Here is a 20,923-nt window from a genome sequence, read left to right as displayed (position 1 = left end):
TCAGGTGGACCAAGAACCCAAGAATTCCTTCGCTGGGTGGGAGAGAGACCCTGTACAGAGCTTCCCCTGGTCTATTCATCATGCGTCTGAAGGCTGCAATTGGACAGTAGGTTGCTAGGGCAAGGATCCAGGCCAAGCATTCTCAAGAGTAAGTTGCAATTTGCCAGAGAAAGCTTTCTCGATGGGAGCTAGGGATGGAACTTTACTAGGCTCTGGACTTGCTGGGGTCTCCCACCTTAACCAAATTTTCTAAACCCAGCCCCAGTCTCCTTCCCACCAGGGAGAAATGTAAAGGGTGTGTTTACTTGATCTCCTTCATTGGCACCCCAATTCCTGATTACCCTGGTGGATGAAGAGTGAAATAAAAATTAGCATGTTTATCCCACTTTTAAATTCGTTTAATGAGAACTCATTTACCCTCTCCCAATTTAAATTCGCAATAACATCCATAACCTTTCAGAGCTAATTATTACCCATCTTCCCAGATCTTCTTGTTAGACACTTTCCTTCCCAAGTACTTCTGGACCCCCCTGGAGCTTGACACTTTGTCAGCCAGTCAGCAACATCTGATGAACTGGTCCTTTGCACAGCCCCTTGTGAGGTACTGTCCTTGTGTCACTGTTAGAGTTGCCTCTTTGGGTCTTTCAGTTTTAACTTGCCTTGGAGACTTGCTGTTTCACACAATGACCCTCCCCTTGTCCCTATCCTACAAAAATCAAAGTAGACTTAGCCCTTTCTCTGATCTCTCCTGTCCCCCAGGGGTCACTGAACTAACTCCAAGCTGGTGTGCACAGTGTCTGAGCAGCTACCAGCCCAAAAGCTGGAGTCACCATGGCGGCGGGAGTTGCAGCCTGGCTGCCTTTTGCCCGGGCTGCGGCCATTGGATGGATGCCAGTGGCCAACTGCCCCATGCCCCTAGCTCCAGCTGACAAGAACAAGCGGCAAGACGAGCTGATTGTCCTCAATGTGAGTGGACGACGGTTCCAGACCTGGAGGACCACTTTGGAGCGCTACCCCGATACTCTGCTTGGTAGCACAGAGAAGGAGTTCTTCTTCAATGAGGACACCAAGGAGTACTTCTTTGACCGTGACCCAGAAGTTTTCCGCTGTGTGCTCAACTTCTACCGCACGGGGAAGCTACACTACCCGCGGTATGAGTGCATCTCTGCCTACGACGATGAGCTGGCCTTCTATGGCATCCTCCCTGAGATCATTGGAGACTGTTGCTACGAGGAGTACAAAGACCGCAAGCGGGAGAACGCCGAGCGGCTCATGGATGACAATGACTCTGAGAACAACCAGGAGTCCATGCCCTCACTCAGCTTCCGCCAGACCATGTGGCGGGCCTTCGAAAACCCACACACCAGCACCCTGGCCCTGGTCTTCTACTACGTGACTGGCTTCTTCATTGCTGTCTCAGTCATCACCAACGTGGTGGAGACGGTGCCATGCGGCACGGTGCCCGGGAGCAAGGAGCTGCCATGTGGAGAGCGCTACTCGGTGGCCTTCTTCTGCCTGGACACTGCCTGCGTCATGATCTTCACAGTGGAGTACCTCCTCCGGCTCTTCGCGGCTCCCAGCCGATACCGCTTCATTCGCAGTGTGATGAGCATCATCGACGTGGTGGCCATCATGCCCTATTACATTGGCCTCGTCATGACCAACAATGAGGATGTGTCCGGGGCCTTTGTCACGCTCCGGGTCTTCCGTGTCTTCAGGATCTTCAAATTCTCTCGACACTCCCAGGGTCTACGAATCCTGGGGTACACCCTGAAGAGCTGTGCCTCGGAACTGGGCTTTCTCCTCTTCTCCCTCACCATGGCCATAATCATCTTTGCCACTGTGATGTTTTATGCCGAGAAGGGCTCCTCTGCCAGCAAGTTCACAAGCATCCCCGCATCTTTCTGGTACACCATCGTCACCATGACTACACTGGGGTAAGTCAGTGCCACTGGCCTGGATAGGGTGAAGTTGGGTTGATTGATCATGAAGCTTTAGGTGGTGTATCAGGATTGAGGAGAGGAAGTTTGGAGATAAAGCCCTTTACTCAAGTCATGGGAGCCAGGGAAGTGGATATACTTAGTCAGCAAAGAAATGAGTGATTTGTTTGTGGGTGGTGACTTGCTCTGGAATTGATTCTATTGGGGCTGAGTGAGGCATGTGTTTTATAAAACATGGGAAATTAAGTCACTGTGTCTTTCCTCCAGACAAGCAGTGTGGTGAGTGTGGTGGCAGGGTGGAGTGCCTCTAAGGACTATGAAGGGGAGGCAGACAGAGCTGGCGGGTGGTGGGGCAGAAGGGTTGTGAGAATTGGATAAATAGTGTACAATCTGTACATGCAGATTTCTTCACCCGTCCTTCCTGCATTTCTCCTTTGTAGTATATTTGCAAGCTGCTTTCTCTTTTGCCTCATTTTTTTTTCCTTTTCTGCTGCCACAGACTAGAGTTTCTCTCAAAGGTCCTGATTTGGGGTTTTCTGTAAAGCAAGGCACCAGTTTCTTTTTTCTCACTAAGGGAGGAACAAGCTTGTTTTATCAGTTAGAGTCAGGGGTGGAATGACCCAGGCTACCTGTGTGCCTGTGAAATAGTCTCAATTGGGTCATGTGGTCAGACAACCAGCAATATCATCAAGAGACAAGTGCTCAGTGAGATGTCAGGTGATGTTCTCTTCCAGATCTCCCAGTTCTCCACTCCACCCAGGTCACAAAAATAAATGTATGGTGCTGGGATGTGAAACGCTCCATCAGAGGAAGGGGTCCCAGGGAGAAGATTGAAATCTCACCCTAACAGGATTAGAGCAAATAAAGGCAGCTTTAGGGAGACATAGATTTCAGAGGGGTTCTGCCTCAGCCTTTGGAAGCCATGAGATTAATGAAAAATCTCTTCACAATTCATATGCTGGGTCTAGATTTGCTTAGACAAGGAAGCATTATATTGCTGATGGAGAATTCATGAAGCTTTTTATTTGGTCTTTGACAATTCAGTTGGTGGCATCCTGGTGATTCAATTTTTTTTTCTTGGATGAAACCCCGTTGTGGTGGTATGGGTTATTCCATAGTGCTGCGTGTGTTTATTGGGAACGACTGAGCAGGTGATTGGACCTTTTAAAGTGATTACATTTGTCATTCTGCCACAAGAGAGGAGCAGGGAGGAACAAGGGCTGTCACCATCCATTTGTGAAGACCATGTTTGATTCAGGCATTCCCTTTACCTCTGTCTAAAGAAAGCTATACAGACATTCTTCCCAATACACACACACACACACACACACACACACACACACACACACACACACACACACACACTATGCATCATGCATACACAGGTGTACACATGTACAACTGTGCTCACCAAATAGCTAGCTGCTCATCAGAGGGAATGTTTAACTCTGGGACTGTGTCTTTCTTGGATCAAATGGCATATGTAAGCTTTTGATACCAGGGGATATTTGGGATAAAGTGATCTAGGGACTTGGCTTCATATTTGTTCCTTCTATGCTGACCCTGGCCATCTTTCACTTTCCTAAAGAAACCTAGCTACCTCATCCCAACCTCAAGCATGATCCTGATGAGATCCCAACTTCCCAGTGTCCTTAGTTGCTTTCTGATGGGATTCATGACAGAAAGGGAGGAATTTGTATTGGGATAAATACCAGGCTGATTGATGGGTGTCAGAGTTAAAATGGGATCATTTTGGAGATAAATAGGAATGTCACTGGCCACCTGCCCATTACTTTTTATTATTAGTATAATAGCATCTGGGTGTCTTCTTTGTGTCAGCAGTGTGCTGAGCACTTTGCATATATTATCTTAAATCCTCTCAGCAGCCTTGCAAGGTAGGAAAAGTTCTGTGCTCTTTAATGATACAGAAGGTGAGGCTCAGAGGGGTTCAGTAAATTTTCCAAAGCTGATTTTCAGATGCCGGTGTATACACCTTCAATGTCTTTTCTCCTTTCACCATGTCCCACTGTTCCCCTCCATCCTGAAACCAGACCTTGAGGCTTATTCCTTTTTTAGATAGCCTCTTCAAGTCACATTACTAGTCAAGAAAGCATCAGCTTGGTGGATACTGTATGTCAGGTACTGTCCTGGGCACACAGAGACTTTACACACCACACATGTCCTTCTAGATAAACCAGAAGACTGCATTAGAGATCAATGGCTGTTATCAGAGCTAAACATGGGATTTTACTGCCTGTTTTACTGTGGGGTAACGGTTGATTTCTTTTAGTGTTCAGCATCAGGGGGTGGGGCGGACAGTGTTGGTCTCACATTTATTTTCTTGGAGGTAGTGCGGGGTTCAGGCAGGCTATAGGAGAAGGCATATGAGATGGAAAAGAATCTGCCTTCATGGAGGACAGGCAAGGCTCCCCTGTAGGCCCTGGACCTCTCACTCCACCCCCAATGATGAACAGGCTTGTCTTTCCATCCTCAATATATTGAAATGTCTAGGCTTCTTAGATGAGAATCAAATGGGCTCAAAAAGAAACCTTTAGTCCTCTCTTCCTTCTATTCAGACAAGTTACGAGACAGCAGTCTCTTTTTCTTCTTCCACTGTGTCTGACTATAGCTCAGTGCTAGATCAAGCTACTTTGACTTTGACCTGAGCTGGCAGTTGGCACCATTACCAGGCTCGTTTGTTTGGCTATACATAGCAGGTGCTTGGCAATGCTTTTTAATGGAGGGGTCAGTGTAAATGGGGCACCTTCCTCATTTGCTTAGACTGATATTGTTCTCAGTCTCTTCTAGATGTATCTGTCCTTTTCTTGAGGGTAAATTGGAGGTTTGAGCCTGCAGCCCTGCAGCAACTCTAGCCCTGTATGCTCTGTCTCAGCTCTACTGCTCCAGGAGAGAGGGGAGCAGACTTGACTGGATGACTGATTTGTCCACTGAGATGCTCTACAGAACCACATGGATCTTCTTGCCTTTACTAGGGGACTTTCTGGCTCAACCATGGAAAGCTTTTCCTCTCTCCTGGCTGCTTTCTTTCCAAACCACATTTGCTGGCTAGTTTTAGTCCTGTTCAACCATTGAAGAAAGTTTGTTTTTTGTTTTTGTTTTTGTTTTTTTTAAGTCTATGTTGAATTAGAGTCCCATGTAACCAGGAAGCATGAAGGATCAACTCTGCAGTGGTCCAGTTGCTTCCAATAGCTCCCAGCACATACAAACCATGTCTGTGGCTTTTCACTGCCCTACTCCTCCCTGGTCTCCCATCTCTAATCAGTGACACTCTGTTCAGCTCCTTCTCATGGTAGTGCCAGCCAACATGCTGAGAGCCAATACAAGCAAAGGTGTTTGCTTTGCCAGGCTCTGGTTGCCATCTCTGACTGCTTTCCCACACATGTATTAGTAGATGTCCTCCAGGGAAGGATCTCCTGAAGCCAATTATCACCATTTATTTAATATTTCAAAATACTTTATGCACACAAGAACAAATGACAGCCCAAATTATCACCCAGGCTTGAAGATGTCTTTCCTTGGCAGGCTCCTGTGCCGGTAGGAAAGACCCCTGAGATGTACCCAGGCTTCCCTTGTGCTCCCTTGACAGTTGAGCTCCCAAATGTACCATTCAAAGATTAATTTCCGTGTTCATAATTGATGCTATAAATAAAACAAATCCCCAATTATCTCAGTTAACAGAGGAAAGGGATAACGTGGAACTCCCAATATTAAATAAGACCAACATAACTAGTTTGGGAATGTATTATATGAGGTGAGTTTTGTCAAAGCAAATTTCCCTTCTTAATTTTGCTTGGCTTTGCTTAGCATTATGACTGACCTGGAGTGCCTGAGCAAGTCCTTGGGGCAGCTCAGGTGAAGATATGGGGATAAGAGAAGATGGGAGCCTTTGGTTGTGTGTCCGCAATGGCCACGAGGGGCTGACTTCCGGACATCTAGAGTGGACTGCTCTTGGACATCTTAAAGAGGGGAGTTGGGCTTGAGAAAGGTGGGGGAAGTTATGGAGCAGCCTCTGCTCCTTCCATGGTGGCTCACTGCCACTGTTGACTCAGTTACATAATTGTCATCAGCAGACTATCTGTCACCCTGTACTCTGAGATGAGAGCATTTTTGACAGTGTCCAAAAATCACTTTAACAAAAGCAGAATCGATTTTGTTTTTTACTTCTTCCAAGCATGAAGCCATCTCCAGATGATTTGCATTTTTCTTTAAAGCCTAATCCTGGAGGGAGCCTGTCTGAGGTTCCAGGAGGCAGGAAGACTCAGATAGGGAATTAGAGGAACACCGCAGGTTGGGGTAGAGATCAGGAGATCAGGGTCCCGGTGCCAGAAATGGAGCTTGTCTGAGATGTGTTTGTATTAACTCTTCAGTTTTCAGTGTTCTGTCTGTACTTTCACAGGGATCAGAAATGCCTCAGTCTAGGTACTATCTGTGTGGGTGGACCCCTGCCCACAGGACTGCTTACATTACACTCTGAGAATGAGTGACCTTCGGGCCTTTTCTTTGTCCGCCTGTCTTAACTGATAGTTCCCTGGCGCTGAAATTCCCAAGAGAGGATGCAAACTTACATCTCAACAAGGAGTCTTTCATTCCTTCAATGTTTATGAATGCTTGCTGTACACCGGAAAGCATTGCCGACTCTGAGAATACACAAGCACTATAATTGCATTCCAATCCAATGTGAATTGGCAAGATGAATCAAACAAGGTGCGTCTCCCTTTCCTCAGAACGTGAACAGTCAGTTTCCAAAAGTAAAGCTCCACTGTCTCCTCCAAGAAGTCTTCCCGGCTTTTGAAGATCTGGGGATCCTCTTGCCTCCCATCACAGCCCTGGTGTTATTGCCCTGCCGCTGCCTCCACCTTCCAGCATAGCCCTTGTGTTCTACCCTGCTGCCACCGTGTTCTATTGACTTTGTTGGTGTATATCCCCCTTAGATTGTGAAGTCTTCAAGCACATAGCATCAATGATTGCAGAGCTTGATAGTGTATTGAGCCTCCATCCCTAGTTACTTGACTGAACAGATTTGTGCCTTGGCGTCCCCAGCTTCAACTTCCCTATTTACAAACCACTTCTGGCCATGTGAGAACCAAACACAGGGCTCTCTAGATATCATTCATGCTGTCATGTGGGCAAGTAGATAGGGAGGACAAACACTGAATGAGGCTTCAGCCTTTAGGAGGGCTGAGACTTCTTACAAAGAATGTTTGCCATGAGGCCTTGAAAAGTAGTTGTCTACTTGACCATAATCACCTTGAGACACTGCAAAGCCAGGAAGGAGCATAAAGTGAACCATAGGTAAGTATCCTACCCATCACGATTCCCTTCACTCAGCTCTTTATTCCCCAAATACAAGTTCTAGGCATGAGAATTCAGCAGTAAAGAAACCATTTCGTAAAGTTTGCATTCTAATAGAAAGGACAATACTGTACGTAGATAAATGAACACACACTATTAGGATACATAGAAGAATAAAACATGGCATGGCATGTAGGGAGTGCTGAGTGTACTTACTTTCCAGCAGCCAGATCCCCTGGAAACAGATCAGAGGCTTAAAACTCTTGAGGGACTTCCTGTGGCACCATGGTGGCATGGTGGCATGGTGCTCACAAGCAGCATGCTTGAATTGATTCTCCCATTAACGTTCTGATTTCCTGCTTGCTCCCTGCAGAAATTCCATCAGGAATTTCCTTGCTATTCCAAGCATAGTATATTAAAGACCCTTCTACCTGATGACTTTTGCATGTATTATTCCTTCTGACTGGAACACTCTTCTTAATACTGTCCATATTCCTTCAGGTCTGTGTTCAGTATCAGAGAGGCCTTCTTGATCCCTTAACATAAAGTAACATGGCAATAATCCAGGCAAGAGGTGGTGGGGCATCATGGGTGAAAGCAGCAGAGATCAGGGAACTGAAAGATCCTTGTCTGTTTAGAGGTAGAAGGCTGGGGCACTAGCTCAGCACCTTTTGTGCAAGCATGGGGGATTGAGTTCAGATCCCCAGAACCTACTGAAAATCTAGGCACAGTGGTACACTTAGGCCCCAGCAGTGGAGTGAGGGGGGTGTAAAAATAGGTAGGTCCCTGTAAATTTTTTTGGACAGTTAGCATAGATGGGTTGAGGCACTTCAGGTGAGAAATTCCATATTAAAAATTAAAGGTGGAAGCCAGGCGATGGTAGTGCATGACTTGAATCCCAGCACTCAGGAGGCAGAAGCAGATGAAGCTCTGTGAGTTCAAGGACTACCTGGTCTAAAGAGTGAGTTCCAGGACAGCCAGAACTCTTTCACAGAGAAACCCTGTCTCAAAAAACATAATAAACAAAAAAGGTGGAGGGAGATAGAGGAAAGACATCCAAAGTTGACTACTGGCTTCTACACACCTGTGGGGGTGGGATATCTACTTGTATGCTTGTATACACTAACAAGTAGACACCCCCCCACACACACACACACAAACAACAGGAAACACTCTCAGGAAGTGTTCACTAGCCCTTTTCCCATTAAGCCAGCTGGAAAGTTCAAGGCAGGAGATTAACCATGAAGACCTTCCACACACTTGGAAGAAACATTTGGCAAGAAGAGACTTGTAGGGTGACTCAGAGCCCAGGGCAGCTAAGACATCGACAGGGCCAACTTGTAGACACAACATCTGAGAGAGGGGTAGTGCAGGCTGGCAGCAGGGGTGGAAAACTGGGTGGAACTTTCTCCTTTTCCTACCTAGGCAATACTACTGAGTATGTGATCAGCTGGCATGTGCTTATACCATCATGAGGGACCGCCCGGCCTTGGCTCTGACACAGAGGTCACTAACTCACTCACATGGGTGGCACTCAGATTCCTCACACTGGGAGCAGTGCAATGCCTTTGCTTTCTGATCTGGCAATTCAGATCACTGCAGTGATCATTTCACAGCTCTCTTCCGGAATGTCTGGAAGTCAGTCTCTCCTCTCTCTCTTCTCGGCTTTGTTTGTGCTTCTCTCTTTAAACACACCAGTAAACACAAACACGATTCTTCCTGAGGAACCACAATTATTCTGCCTTAATATACTGTAAACAAAAAGCAGAGGGCCTTCCCCCATCCTCACCAGGGAAGAGCCCCTCATCTACTACTTGAATGCATTCAGTTCTCACACCCAGGAAAGAATGTTTGTCCTAGGCCATACTCTGCTCCAGACCATGCTTCACAAAAGCCAAAAGCTCTGAGCCAAGGCCTGGAGCCGAGTAACCCTCCACCATCTTTGGGCACATGAGCCTGCATACAACTAGCCATTTCTAGGAAGCTGACACTGGAATACTCATTCCTAAAGACTCTTCTTTTGGTGATGTTCAAGTCCCTATTTCTCTTCTGGGAACTAGAAAGTCTGGCCCCAGAAATCTCTTTTGGGAAGAGTGCATAATATTGACCTCAGACCAACTTCTAAGAAAGATTTGTTTGAGAAAGGAGTTCCTCCTATGTTTGAGGGCATCCGTTCAACTGGCTCCATGTTGAGTTTGGCTTCTTGTTGGAAGCCTGAGGAAAGCAGGATGGAATTCCTCAGATGACACCAGCCCTATACAAATAAGAGGTGTGTGGGAAAGTAGGACTGCAGAGGGAAGAAAGCCCAGCCTTGACTGACCATGACTGGGTGGAAAAAGATTGCATTTAACTCGTGTAATCATATTCGGGGTGCCAGGACTTGAATGAATGTCATTAAACTGAATCAGAAAAATCGTTTTAATATAAGTGCCACCTCACATGCAAGCTAGTTGATGGAGAGATAGATGAGAATGGGGACGCCTCCTTTGTAATGTGATGCTGTAAAATCCCATCACCTTCATTATTTCCCACCAAGCCAACGCATCATAATACCCATGAGTGGCAGAGCAGCTTGAATTTAATATACAGAAAGTCCAATCAAACAATAAATGGATGGAACTATATAAAGGAACCATTTTCTGGGAGGCTGGCTCCATTCTCTGGGATTCAGCTCTGTGACACATGAAATGTGCATCAATTTTCACCAACTAATGCAGCTGCGGAAATCGCCACATGCGATATTTGTTTGCTTCCGAAGTGGCAAAGGGGACCTTTCCCTCCTACATTAACTGGCTATCAATGCAAAATTGCAAATCTCATTTTCTTTGATTTGCATCCATTGGCTCCCAGTGGCACAGCAAGGTGCCTTGCAATGGTAGTCAAAGTGGAAGCATAGTCCTCCCTCTATCCAGAACCTTATCACTTTCAGTAACAATTCATCATCTTCTTTGAACAACTACACAGTTACCCGGGTGAGCATTGCAGGAAGCTAAGAGTCTCTACTTTTAGCAGTAATTGTAAAGAAATGGTTGGATACATCTTGGGGCATGCTGCCACACTCTGAATGTCTGACATTGTTGTGATGGTCCAAAGTCCTTCCTTGGAAGTTGTATGGAGCAAATGTTTCATTCTCCATTGGGTTCCTCCCACCAGCATAGCTCTGCACGTTTCCTTCCACCCCTATCTGCTAGCCAGTTATGGAGCAATTATAAACATAAATACCAATAGATCAAACAGAAGAAATGAAAACTAGCTGCTCAAAACTGTCAAAGGCTGATAGAAAATAATTCTTCCTTCTGGTATGAGATCCTTTTCAAAGCTGTTTTTCCAATGACATGAATAGCGGAGAGCTAATCATAATTATAGGCTGATAGCCTCTAAGAAGCGTCATTAGTTTACTTTTACTTCTCTCTGGACATGTGTACATTAGCAGGTCGGGGGAAGCTTAGGAGAATTAAACTAACCAGTATCAAAACCACAGATACCATAAATCTCATTTGATTCAATCAGTATTATTGAATATCCAGTTATTTGCAAGGGAAAGGATCAGGGAATGTTGGATATATAAAAATAAACAAGAAGGCTGTATATGTAGCTCAGAGGTACAGTGCTTGCCTAGTATGTGCAAGGCCCATGCTTCAGTCCCTAGTACTGCTAACTTGAATGGGATGGGGGAATTTTGAGAAAGAAGAAGTTTATGATATGGGAGAGGGTGAGAGTATGTTCACAAGAGTGTACAGGCAAGAAAGGGTCACGTTCTGAAAAGATCTGACATGTGTATTGTAGAATAAATGTTTAATATTTGCTGATTAATGAATGATTGGCCTCACAGAAGAGGTGACATTTTAGCCAGACTAACAATGGCAAGTAGGATTTTAATAAGTAGGAATGGGATATCCAAGTAAATCATGAAAGGGCATGATGCTTGGGAAGCTTAACTGCTGTTTGCTGGTGTTCAGGATACACAAACAGGAAAATGGCTTATAGTGAGTCGGAACAAAGGGTTCATTAGATGGTCAGAGGACCCAAAACAGAAGGGCAAGGGGTTCATTTAGTTGACATTACAACACACTAAAGATGTTCTGGGTGCATGGATAAAGTAGATCTGGTTTCTGGAGGAATGACAGAAGATTTCTTAGATGAAAGATAATGAAGGCCTGACCCGAGATAGCCACAGCAGAACTAGAGGACTCAAATGGAAACGCAGCCTGGAGGAGTCCAAGGGAACTCTGGACACTAGAACGGCTAAGGAGAAACATGCAGCTGCTGATACTAGAGAAGGAACAGGTTGGTGAGGACCTGGGAAGGACCATGACCTTGGCTTTGGATCTGTGATGTTTGCTGATAACTCCAGGTGTTCTCTGTATAGGAAATGGCTCTTGGGATCAGCAGGGAAAACAAAGACTGAAGGCAGCTTCTCAGTCATTGGTTGAAGTGAAAAAATTGGAAGAGACGATTGAAGGAACAATGAAGGCTGAGCCAATGAAGGAACCTTGAGGAATTGGGTGCACAGCCCCATCAGGAACATTGTCACTATTTGCAAATAATTTGCTAAAAGTTCTGTCTAGTCTGTCTTCCTGGCCTATGGAAGTTCACTTTCCTATGTTTCTGTTATAACTAAAAGGGAAGATTGGTCCTCTGAGTAAAACAAGGTTTTATTTTTAGTGACCTACAATGATAAGTAAATAATAGCACCCACCAAGGGAAAAGTTTTGTTTATGGGTATTGCAATAGCAAATAAATAAACACACCTTTACTTTGGCATGTGGATAGGACCATTGTGACCATTGAAATGGTCACAGACAGGCCAAGAGCCATCTCTGTGGAGCTCAGGGTGATGCTGATGAAGAGGGGACTAGACTTTCCTGGTCTTCTGCAATTTCAGATTCTTCGACAAAGTTTCAAGAACTTGAGACATTTCTTCTCCCACTTGATTTCTTCTTCCCCTTGGAAAAAATTGTTACCTGTACCTGCTGGGCCACTAGCCCCATCCTCTGGCATGACACTAATCTGGGCCTTTAGAAAGCAGCCAGGGAACATGATGCTTTCACTATTCAGCCAACATGCCTCATAGCAAACAAGACACAACTCAAGTCATTTTAGGAGCTTCAAAGGAGAGGAGAAATAAGGCTCAAAACCCTTATTTATGAGGTGACTGTTTGATCCTACTCTGCACATGAGAAGGCCATGACACTGTGGCCAAGCTTGCACACTGCAGTCACACTTGGGTCTTTTGGTGCCATTTGAGTTCACTGGCCCTCCCAATGACCCACTTTCCAATAACAGATGTCTGTGCTCACAAAACTGTATTCCAGGACTCAGTAAGGCTAGGGGCATGATTGAGACAAGAGAGGAAGGGGGCAGTGGAAGTAACATGTTAACAAGGGCTCTATGGAGGCTATGGCATTTCAGCTAGACCTTGAAAGACCCTGGTGGAAAGCTTAGATGCATTAATTTGGCCATTTATTTAACAGGTACGGTGAGACTGCCATGTATCATACTAGAAAGTGAGGAAGAATTAGTGGACAGAACAGAAAAATCCTTGGAATTGGCATTCTGGTGGGAACTGGCAATAAACATTATAAAATGATAATGGCACATTAAAGTAAAAGATACAAAGAAAGGGATAAAGCTAGGCAGGAAGAGAAAGGGGAGGTCTGATATATAGGAAAGCCTGAGAGGCCACAGGACAGAAGGCAAAGGGGACAACAACTGCTCCTGTTTTCCTGAGTGAGGGCACCCCAGCAAGTTGGTTAGGAGTCCGAGAATGGCTGTGTTCAGGGCACAGCGATGACTTAAGAGCTGTGATTGAGCCTCTTTAGGGCCATAATTCAACAGTGGAGAAGTGAGTGTTTGCCATCTGTGCTGAAGACTGAATGAGTAGAAATAGGTTCACCCTAACTGTGAGAGACGACTGCCATTACCCTTAACAACAGTAGCTGATGGTGCTTAGCTTCAACAACTAGGCCTAGGCATAAGCTCAGTACAGGTTGTTCAGATGCTTCTAACCCTCCCAACTGCCTTAGAAAAGAGGTTTCACTGTTGCAACTGGCTTGCAGTTAAGTCTTGATGCCTACTCAAGACTGACTGCTTGTCTGTGGAGAGCCTACGACTCCCTTAGTGCTGGTCTGTACAGCATCCACTCTTGCCTTGTCAGCCATCAGCCACTTCTATCCAAAGCCAACTAGAGTGTGTTTCCTGAGAAAAGGAAAAAAAAAATCACCTCCCTAGCTTTGTCGTGTGTAAAAGAGAGAAAGACATAAGCACCCCAACTCCCAACCTTGCAAGGCTAAAAAGCTCAGGTTTCATGTACAAAAGTTATGAGAGAAAAGGATGAACATAGCATGTAACAAACAAGGGGAGGGACACCACACCAATGGACATAGGCATTGGAGAGTTAGACTTGCCTGGGCTCATAGAGACATGGACACTGGTGACAAACAGGTAGTAAAGGAAGGAAGACAGCAAAGACAGAGGTGGGGATTTTCAAAATATTGCAAACTGTCTCTTATCCTCTAAATATATACAAAAGAAGAAATATGTATACTGCACAAATATCTCCTATAATAACCTTTTCAAGATCCCAGACTATATCCTTCTCTGGAGAATTCTGGTCCCAAGTTGCCTTGTTGTATGGCACCCTTTACCATTCCAAAGGCCTTCTAACTGGACTCTCCCATCCCACCAATGGCATCATAACTCTGCCTAGCTCTGGATCGAGGGACACTGGCCTGCCCTAAGTAGTGATGACTACTTTCACGTCCAGAAAGATGGGGATGGGGAGTGGAGGAGCCCCCCCGGGGAATGTAACCCCTGAGGTGTCACAGCCAATGCTGTACCCTCCTTGAGGAAGCCTCGTGCCCGATGCAGGTGGATCTACCATCAGGATATCCTCATTCCTACTCTGCTGTGTTTTTTCTTCAGCAGTGTGGCTATGGGACCATTCTGTCTCTTTGGTGCCATTCTTGCATTGAAGAGATGAAAAAGGGCAATACACAGTATTGCCCAGGGTGTTTCTGTATTCCCTTCCTTCTCAGCCCCTCTCTCTTCTTCCTGCAAAAACTCCTTGGAGTTCTCCCAAGGTTTCTGCACCAGAGAAAATGTGTGTGCTTCTCTTCTGAGCCCTAGCTACCTTGGTTTTATCTCCAGCCCCATCTTCTCCTTCAGCAGAAATTTGTTTCAAGGGAGCAAGGGTTGTGATGTCAGTTAATACAAGAATCTCCTGCAGCTGGACTGGCATGCTCAGAGCCTGAGCAGAGCTTAGGGAGAGATTAGGAAGCTCCATGCCCACTCCCCTGTCCCCACCCCTACACCGTGCCTGGCTTCTGAATACGTCCATGTAAGGGCAACTTCTCATCTGAGGACGAGAGGCTGCGGAGTCCACACTCAGAGTTTAGTACTTTATGCCTGAGCTGGCTTATGTGGCTTGGCCAAGTCCTGCAGCTGGGGTGGGGCTCTAGGGGACCGAAGCAAGGCCACCAGATTGGAAACCAGGGGAGGTGGGTGTAGGACTAGCTTTGGGAGTCATGTGACCTTGAAATGGTGATCTCTCCTCTCTGGTTGTTAGCGTCTTCTGAATGGTGAGAGGGTTGCATTGGGTGTGTTCTCAGGTCCTAGACAACTACTACAAAGCCCTGGGCCTTTTCTGTTTCCAAGGAAAACGGGTCATTAGCTTAGTAGCCTGGGTTATCCACAGCCAAAGAAATGGCCTTTAAATGGTCAGACACTTGGCAACCTTCCCATTTCCATTTCTTCTTCTCTAAAAAGGCAGAAGTTAAGAGTCCTTGACCAAAGTGCCCATAAGAAATGCAAGTCCACTGGGAGGCCTGGGAGGCCTGGCAGGCCTTGCTTGGAGATACCCTACCTAGGAAGCCTTCAGGAACTTGGTGGTAAGCAAGTAGGTAACAGTCAAGGTCAAGGGCTCTTGGGGCCCTGGGTCAAAGGTCCTGCTGGAACAAAACAAGGAGTTGTTAATCTAGCTCCATGGGATGATCAATATGGCCACGTTGGTGGTGGCATCAAACATCAACCCTGGGAACAAGGGCCTTTTAAAAGGTGAGATCAGATAGGTATTCAAGCCCAGTGGATATTAAACCAGAAAGTCCAGTTCATTATCTCTCTTTAGTGCTGGACTCACCCACCCCAGAAGATGGCATCAGGTCTGCCTACATGGTTCTAGGGATGGGAAGCTGCCCCTGTTTGTGGCAGCCCATTTCTTGTTGGGGAGAGTCAGTGATTACAGGCCTTTTTATACAGAGCCTGTTTTCCTCCTTTAATTCAGGAAGACAAGGGCTTTGAGGAGCCAGAAAATAGTTCTGGAAGGCAGGGATAATTATGGTCACAGAAGTCAGTTGGATACTCAGATATCTGTCCTGGGACAGACTTAGTGTGACAGGGTCCCACTGGAGTGTGTGTGTTAGCTTCTAGGGTGAACCACCAGCCAGGTTCCTTGCTAGACCTGTGCACTATGGCTAGCTGGCTTCTGGGGGTGATTAGACCCACCACACTTCCACTGTCGCCCACTACTCACCCCTGTAGACATCTCCTTTCCTTCCATGCCCTGCCCTCGTCATTAACTTGTTTTTTGCATGCTGTTATCCTGATAGTCTGCATGTGACCCCTCCTTTTCCCACTTCCCTTATTTCATTACATGAGCTTCCCATAGGAGCACAGAGGGAATCTATAGGATGCTATATCCATCTATATGCTATATGCATCTGTAGTGTAAGCAGCATGACTTACCTTAGTTTAAGTTATTTGAATGAAACCAACAATTAAATGATCACAGAGGACCCAGAGACGGCAATCTTGTGGGCTCCCTTGGGACTGTGCACATCCCATTGACTTTCTTTTCAATGCAGGGAGAGGATGAGAGCTGAATAATAGGTGGCCAAAGTGGTGACATTGAAGGGGAAGCATGGTAGACATGGCCAGGATAATCACCTCTAGGAAAACACACTCTCGCATCTGGATCCAACGGCCTGAATTAAGCAGTTCCTGCTTCCAAGCACCTCTGGCTCCTCAGTGTGAGACTCTAGTCCCACACTCCAGCTATAAGCAGAGCCCCTGGCACATATGAGGAGCTCAGTGGATGGTAACTGGCTCATTGCAGCCTCATTGTGACCCTGTGGTTTTCTCTAGGTGGAGTGAAAAGCACCAACCATGGTCTGATAACACACTGGGCATAAGACTATAAGCCAAGCAAGAGCAGACAGTGAGCCCAAATGCAACAGCTGTGCATTTCAGAACATGAAGTCAAGGAGGAGCCACCCATCCAGATAGGGTGAGGCCAAGGGATCACTGGATCTACTCCACTCTGAGGAATCACAAAGAGATAGAGCTGGTGTGAGCCCAGAAGTCCAGCCAGAAAGGTGGTTTTGTAGAGCTGAAAAGGAAAGGTGATCCAGGCAGAAAGTGAAATTTGGAGGGGAGCGAGAAATGGGTACTGTGCTCACAGGGAGTTTGTGTGAGTGTGTGCATGGATATGAGAAGGCCGGCCAACTGCGTGGGTGGTGGATGAGGTAGAGAAAATTCTCGGGTAACCTGGGCTATCATCCGAAGTGGACATATTTTCTTTTTGCCATCAGGAGTCCCTCTATTCTTGGGACTGCTGAAAGGTGAGCCCTTTTCCATCCTAACCCAGGGCTGAACCTTCTGGTCCTTAGATGAAATGAATCCCTGACCCACAGAGTGGCTCTGTGCCTGGAGAATCCAGAGAAGATTGCCAGGTGGCAAGAGAGATTGACTGTTCTTTGAATATTCAGTCTTGTTTATGAGGAACCAAAGTGCTAGGGGTGGGTGGGCTGGGGCAACAGGGTCGCCAGCTGCTGTTGCAGCTCTGGTATGCTGTTGCAACAAATATTTCTGCCACCCTGGCTATGTGTTCTGAACTTATACGGTGACGAACAGCTATCAAGTCTGGTCTCCAGGCACGGAAGATGACCAAGATGACCAGGAGAAATGCATAAAGTTGGCTGTGGAAGAAGGTGAAGTGCAAAGCAAGGAAATAGCCAGATAGCCCCCAACACTCCGGTGTCATAGGAGTCTTTTCTCCTGATGGAGCCCACCTTGCTTAGAAGGCTGATGAGCCCTCCTTTCCTATTTGGAAGAGCCGTAGTCAGTCCTGTCTCCATTCTATCCCAGTGTTTCCCTTCTAGGAACAGCAAGCGTTTTGAAAATGTGACTTTAATTCTGCTTTAACCCCACCCCCATTTGGTTCACCTTCACAACTCAACTTTAATGGCATTTTCCCAAACAACTATGTTTCCCAGTGTGGTTACTTGGCTTTGTCTTTGACCTTGCTCTTAACCTGGGGCCATCCAGGTCTCTTGAGGCAGGAAGGTACCATTAAGAGATCTGTTTCCTCCCCTCTTGGCCACCTTGGAAGCCGAGGACTCCTGTGTCTCTCCCATACCTGTGTCTCTATCCCTCATATGTGTGTTTTGGCCCACAAGTCGGACACTGCTTCCATATCTCGTGCTTTGTCTGTCTGAGGGATCACTTCACCCTCCTGCTATCAGGGTCACAACTGGGCCATCTGCAGTGAAAATCTGCTTCGGTGCAGGCCAATGTGCAAGGCAGGCAGATCCCAGAGCCTAGTCCTATAGCCCAGGAGGAGTCTTGGCCCCTGTCCCCTCCCTGCTGGGCCCTGGCCAGCAGCCTGAGCATCTCTATTGGAGTGTAAGTGCTCATTTCTCTCTGGACCAGCAATAGAGTTATAACCAGAGGCAGTTTAAAGACACAGGCTATGGGTAGCATTAGGGATATCCAGGATAGGGTTGTGTTCTCGTGCTTCTTCCTCTTCGTGGAGAATGACTTCCTATGAACACTGAGATGGTGTCTCTAGGAAGATAACAAGTCCATTCTGAGAGCAGAGCAGCCAAGGCTATGCATCAGTAGTAAATCTTTCAAAAAAGAATAAACCATATGTGTTTGGTGCTTCCACAGTGGGCGAGCAAAGCCACCTGCCTGAGTTCATCTCGGCCCCGGAAAGCTGCCTAGAAGATAATTGCGATGGTTAATGTTGGTTGCTAGCTTGACAGGATCTTGCATGCCCTAGGAGGCAACGTCTGAGAATATTTATGAGGGCGTTTCTAAATGGGATTGAAATTGCACTAAATGTGGTTGATTCCATCCTATGGAGGTGGTGTACCAGACTGGATAAAAGGAGAAAGAAAGCTGAGCACCAGCGTTCATTTCTCTCTGCTTCTTGGCTGCAGCTGCCACGTGACCAGCTATATCATGCTCATGCTGCTGCCATGCCTTCTCTGCCATGAGACTCTTTCTTTGTGAGCCAGCATAATCCCCTCCTCCATTTAGTTTTTTCTTGTCAGGGATTTGGACATAGCAGAGAAAAAACTAACAGATACAGTCATTCACAACCTTGTTGTTTTTCACTTATCCATCTCCGTTGGAGCATCTCACCTGATCTCCAACCTCTGTCTTCCACCATAGCACTATTTCTCTGCCTTATCAATAATACGGGAGCTGGTGATCTGGTTGTCAGCACACTGTCTCCACATATGAACTTTCGGACAGCTGGAAACATAACAGGGTTATTTGTCTGGATAGTAATAGAAAACCTCTTATGTGATAGACCTCGAAGTGCTCTGGGTGTTCATTATTAACTTGCTTTCCTACAGCCCCATTGACAGGCCTTATCATTTCTGCCTTACAGCTGAGAAACCTGAGGCACAGCAGATGGGATGGATGGCTTAGCTCTGGTTCCTTATCGCCCAGCAGAGCTGAGCAGGTAGAGCCCTCCACTGATGGCAGTTGCAAAGGTCCCAATCACTGCACAAAAGATCTAACTCTTGGTGCACAAGTTCTTTTCAAGCTTCCACTCTGTTGATTTTGTTAATATGTAGTGGCCAAGTCTCCATTCAAAGGACAGCAAAATCAATCACACCCTTTGACAGAAGGAGCTGTGGTGTCACATCACACAGGGTATGAATAAGAAAGGGTGAGAAATGTTGGTGGCCATTTTTGTGACGTATCACAGCTGATAAGGGCTTCCCATGAACCACATGGATTGAATTTCATAGGGGAAAACAGCAGGGAGGAATGACAGGATGGGGGCGGGTCCACATGGGAAAAGGCCCAGTGTTTCCACTGAGGTCCAACAGCCAGCATAAATGCATGACTTTCCATCCCTAAGTGTGAATATATGTCATCCAGGATGTGGCTTGTTTGGTTGGGATTGGGAATGCAGTGGATGTTCAGAGAATGGATTCTCCTCTGCCTGAAACCAGGGGATGAGAAGCCATGGGCTTACTTGCAACTGATTTTATGATTGTACCTCAACCATACCTTATGTTTCTATCTGGGTCCCTGGCCTGGCTTCTCACAAGGGGCCTTACTGGCAAGGGCAGAATCATAAGATAGCAGACATGTCTGGAGACCACCACGTCTCTGCCACTTTCTTTCTGTGTGAGCAGGCAGAAGTCGATGTGGGAACCTCATTCTTTTCTTCTGACAAATGAAGATTGTCATGAGGATTGAAATAATGATGTTTATTAAGTGCTTAAGCTGGAGGCTGGCAGGAGAGCATGTTCAGTATCAGCCATCCCTGGGGCTTGGGTGAGCTCTGCTGCCCTTGTCCATGGGTGGTGATGGCCAGATGAACAGAGCTGTCACTGGTAAATAATTCTTGGCTCACCCAGGAATGCCAGATGGCATGCCAACAACTCAGGCCAAGGAAATACACACAGGGCAGAAGCTATGGGGACAACAGAAATGGGACTAGAGCCACCAAAGACTCTATGGACATCATTCTCATGGCCTGGTGAGATCTGATTGAGTCCTGTTGTACAGGTGAGGAAGTTGAGGGGTTGCCATCGGGCAGCACCCCAATCAGACTGGACCCCAGTACAGTCTACTTCCTGTAGGATGACCTTCAGATGCCTCCCTTAAAATATTGTTTCCTCAGGTCCCAGGCTGTTCCCATACCACACACACATCTTCAGCATGGGGAGAGGGAGAGGAGACATTAGACAGTGAGAAGGGAGGCAGAAAGGGAAGGTGCTTAGCACATGCTGGCAGCTGCCAGGGATGTGATTGGACTCACAGAGCAGCCTGTGCCCCTTCACTAAGCGGAGGTCAACCCTGGCCTTCAGACACCAGGGAACCAAAGAAAGGATCTTCCTCATCAGACTGGATCCATTCTTCCCTTGAGTAGAGGTGCCTAGAATGAGTGAGGAAACAATTATTTATCGGGGATGAGTTGGTCAGGAAACTGGACATACTCAACAAAGACCAGGAAACATTATGCCAACTGGGTCTGTTGAGGGTGACAGGGCTTCTCAGAGCACAATGGCCTTGTGGCGCCAATGCTTGCTTTGTGAGGGACAGCTGAAGACACACACTGCATTTCTGATGAGCACAGGTGGACAGGCCCTCCCTACGCAGCCAGAATCCTGGTCTCCAGCCCCTGGTGGCTGACCAGGAAAAAGCAATGGAGGCCAGACTATAGCCCAGGTCCCTGGACAGAGAGATCTTTGGCCCTGAATTGTAACGCACAACCTCTTTCCAAGGCATAAGTGTACTAAGGCTGCCCCTGTCTAGGTCCACCCCTACTGTTTCAGGTGGGAAAGGAGATGGGGTAAGGCGCTGCCCTAGGAAAAAAGGGGGTATCCTTGGAGAAGGAGCTGGCATTTGGATGGGGTTCCCCC

General features: G+C 46.7%; 1 protein-coding gene across 2 annotated transcripts in view; it reads left to right on the top strand.

Annotated features, from left to right (window-relative positions):
- The first annotated feature begins 831 nt into the window (after nucleotides 1-831).
- Nucleotides 832-20,923, top strand: part of Kcnd3 (potassium voltage-gated channel subfamily D member 3) — a 206,088-nt gene continuing 185,996 nt past the window's right edge. For both annotated transcript variants that reach the window (XM_035450795.1, XM_035450794.1), the window contains exon 1: nucleotides 832-1,937. In XM_035450795.1, the coding sequence (XP_035306686.1) occupies nucleotides 832-1,937 (1,106 nt within the window). The remainder of the gene's footprint in view (nucleotides 1,938-20,923) is intronic.

Source organism: Cricetulus griseus (genome assembly GCF_003668045.3).
Source record: "Cricetulus griseus strain 17A/GY chromosome 1 unlocalized genomic scaffold, alternate assembly CriGri-PICRH-1.0 chr1_0, whole genome shotgun sequence".
Lineage (NCBI taxonomy): Eukaryota > Metazoa > Chordata > Mammalia > Rodentia > Cricetidae > Cricetulus > Cricetulus griseus.
This window is presented reverse-complemented; position numbering and strand designations above follow the sequence as displayed.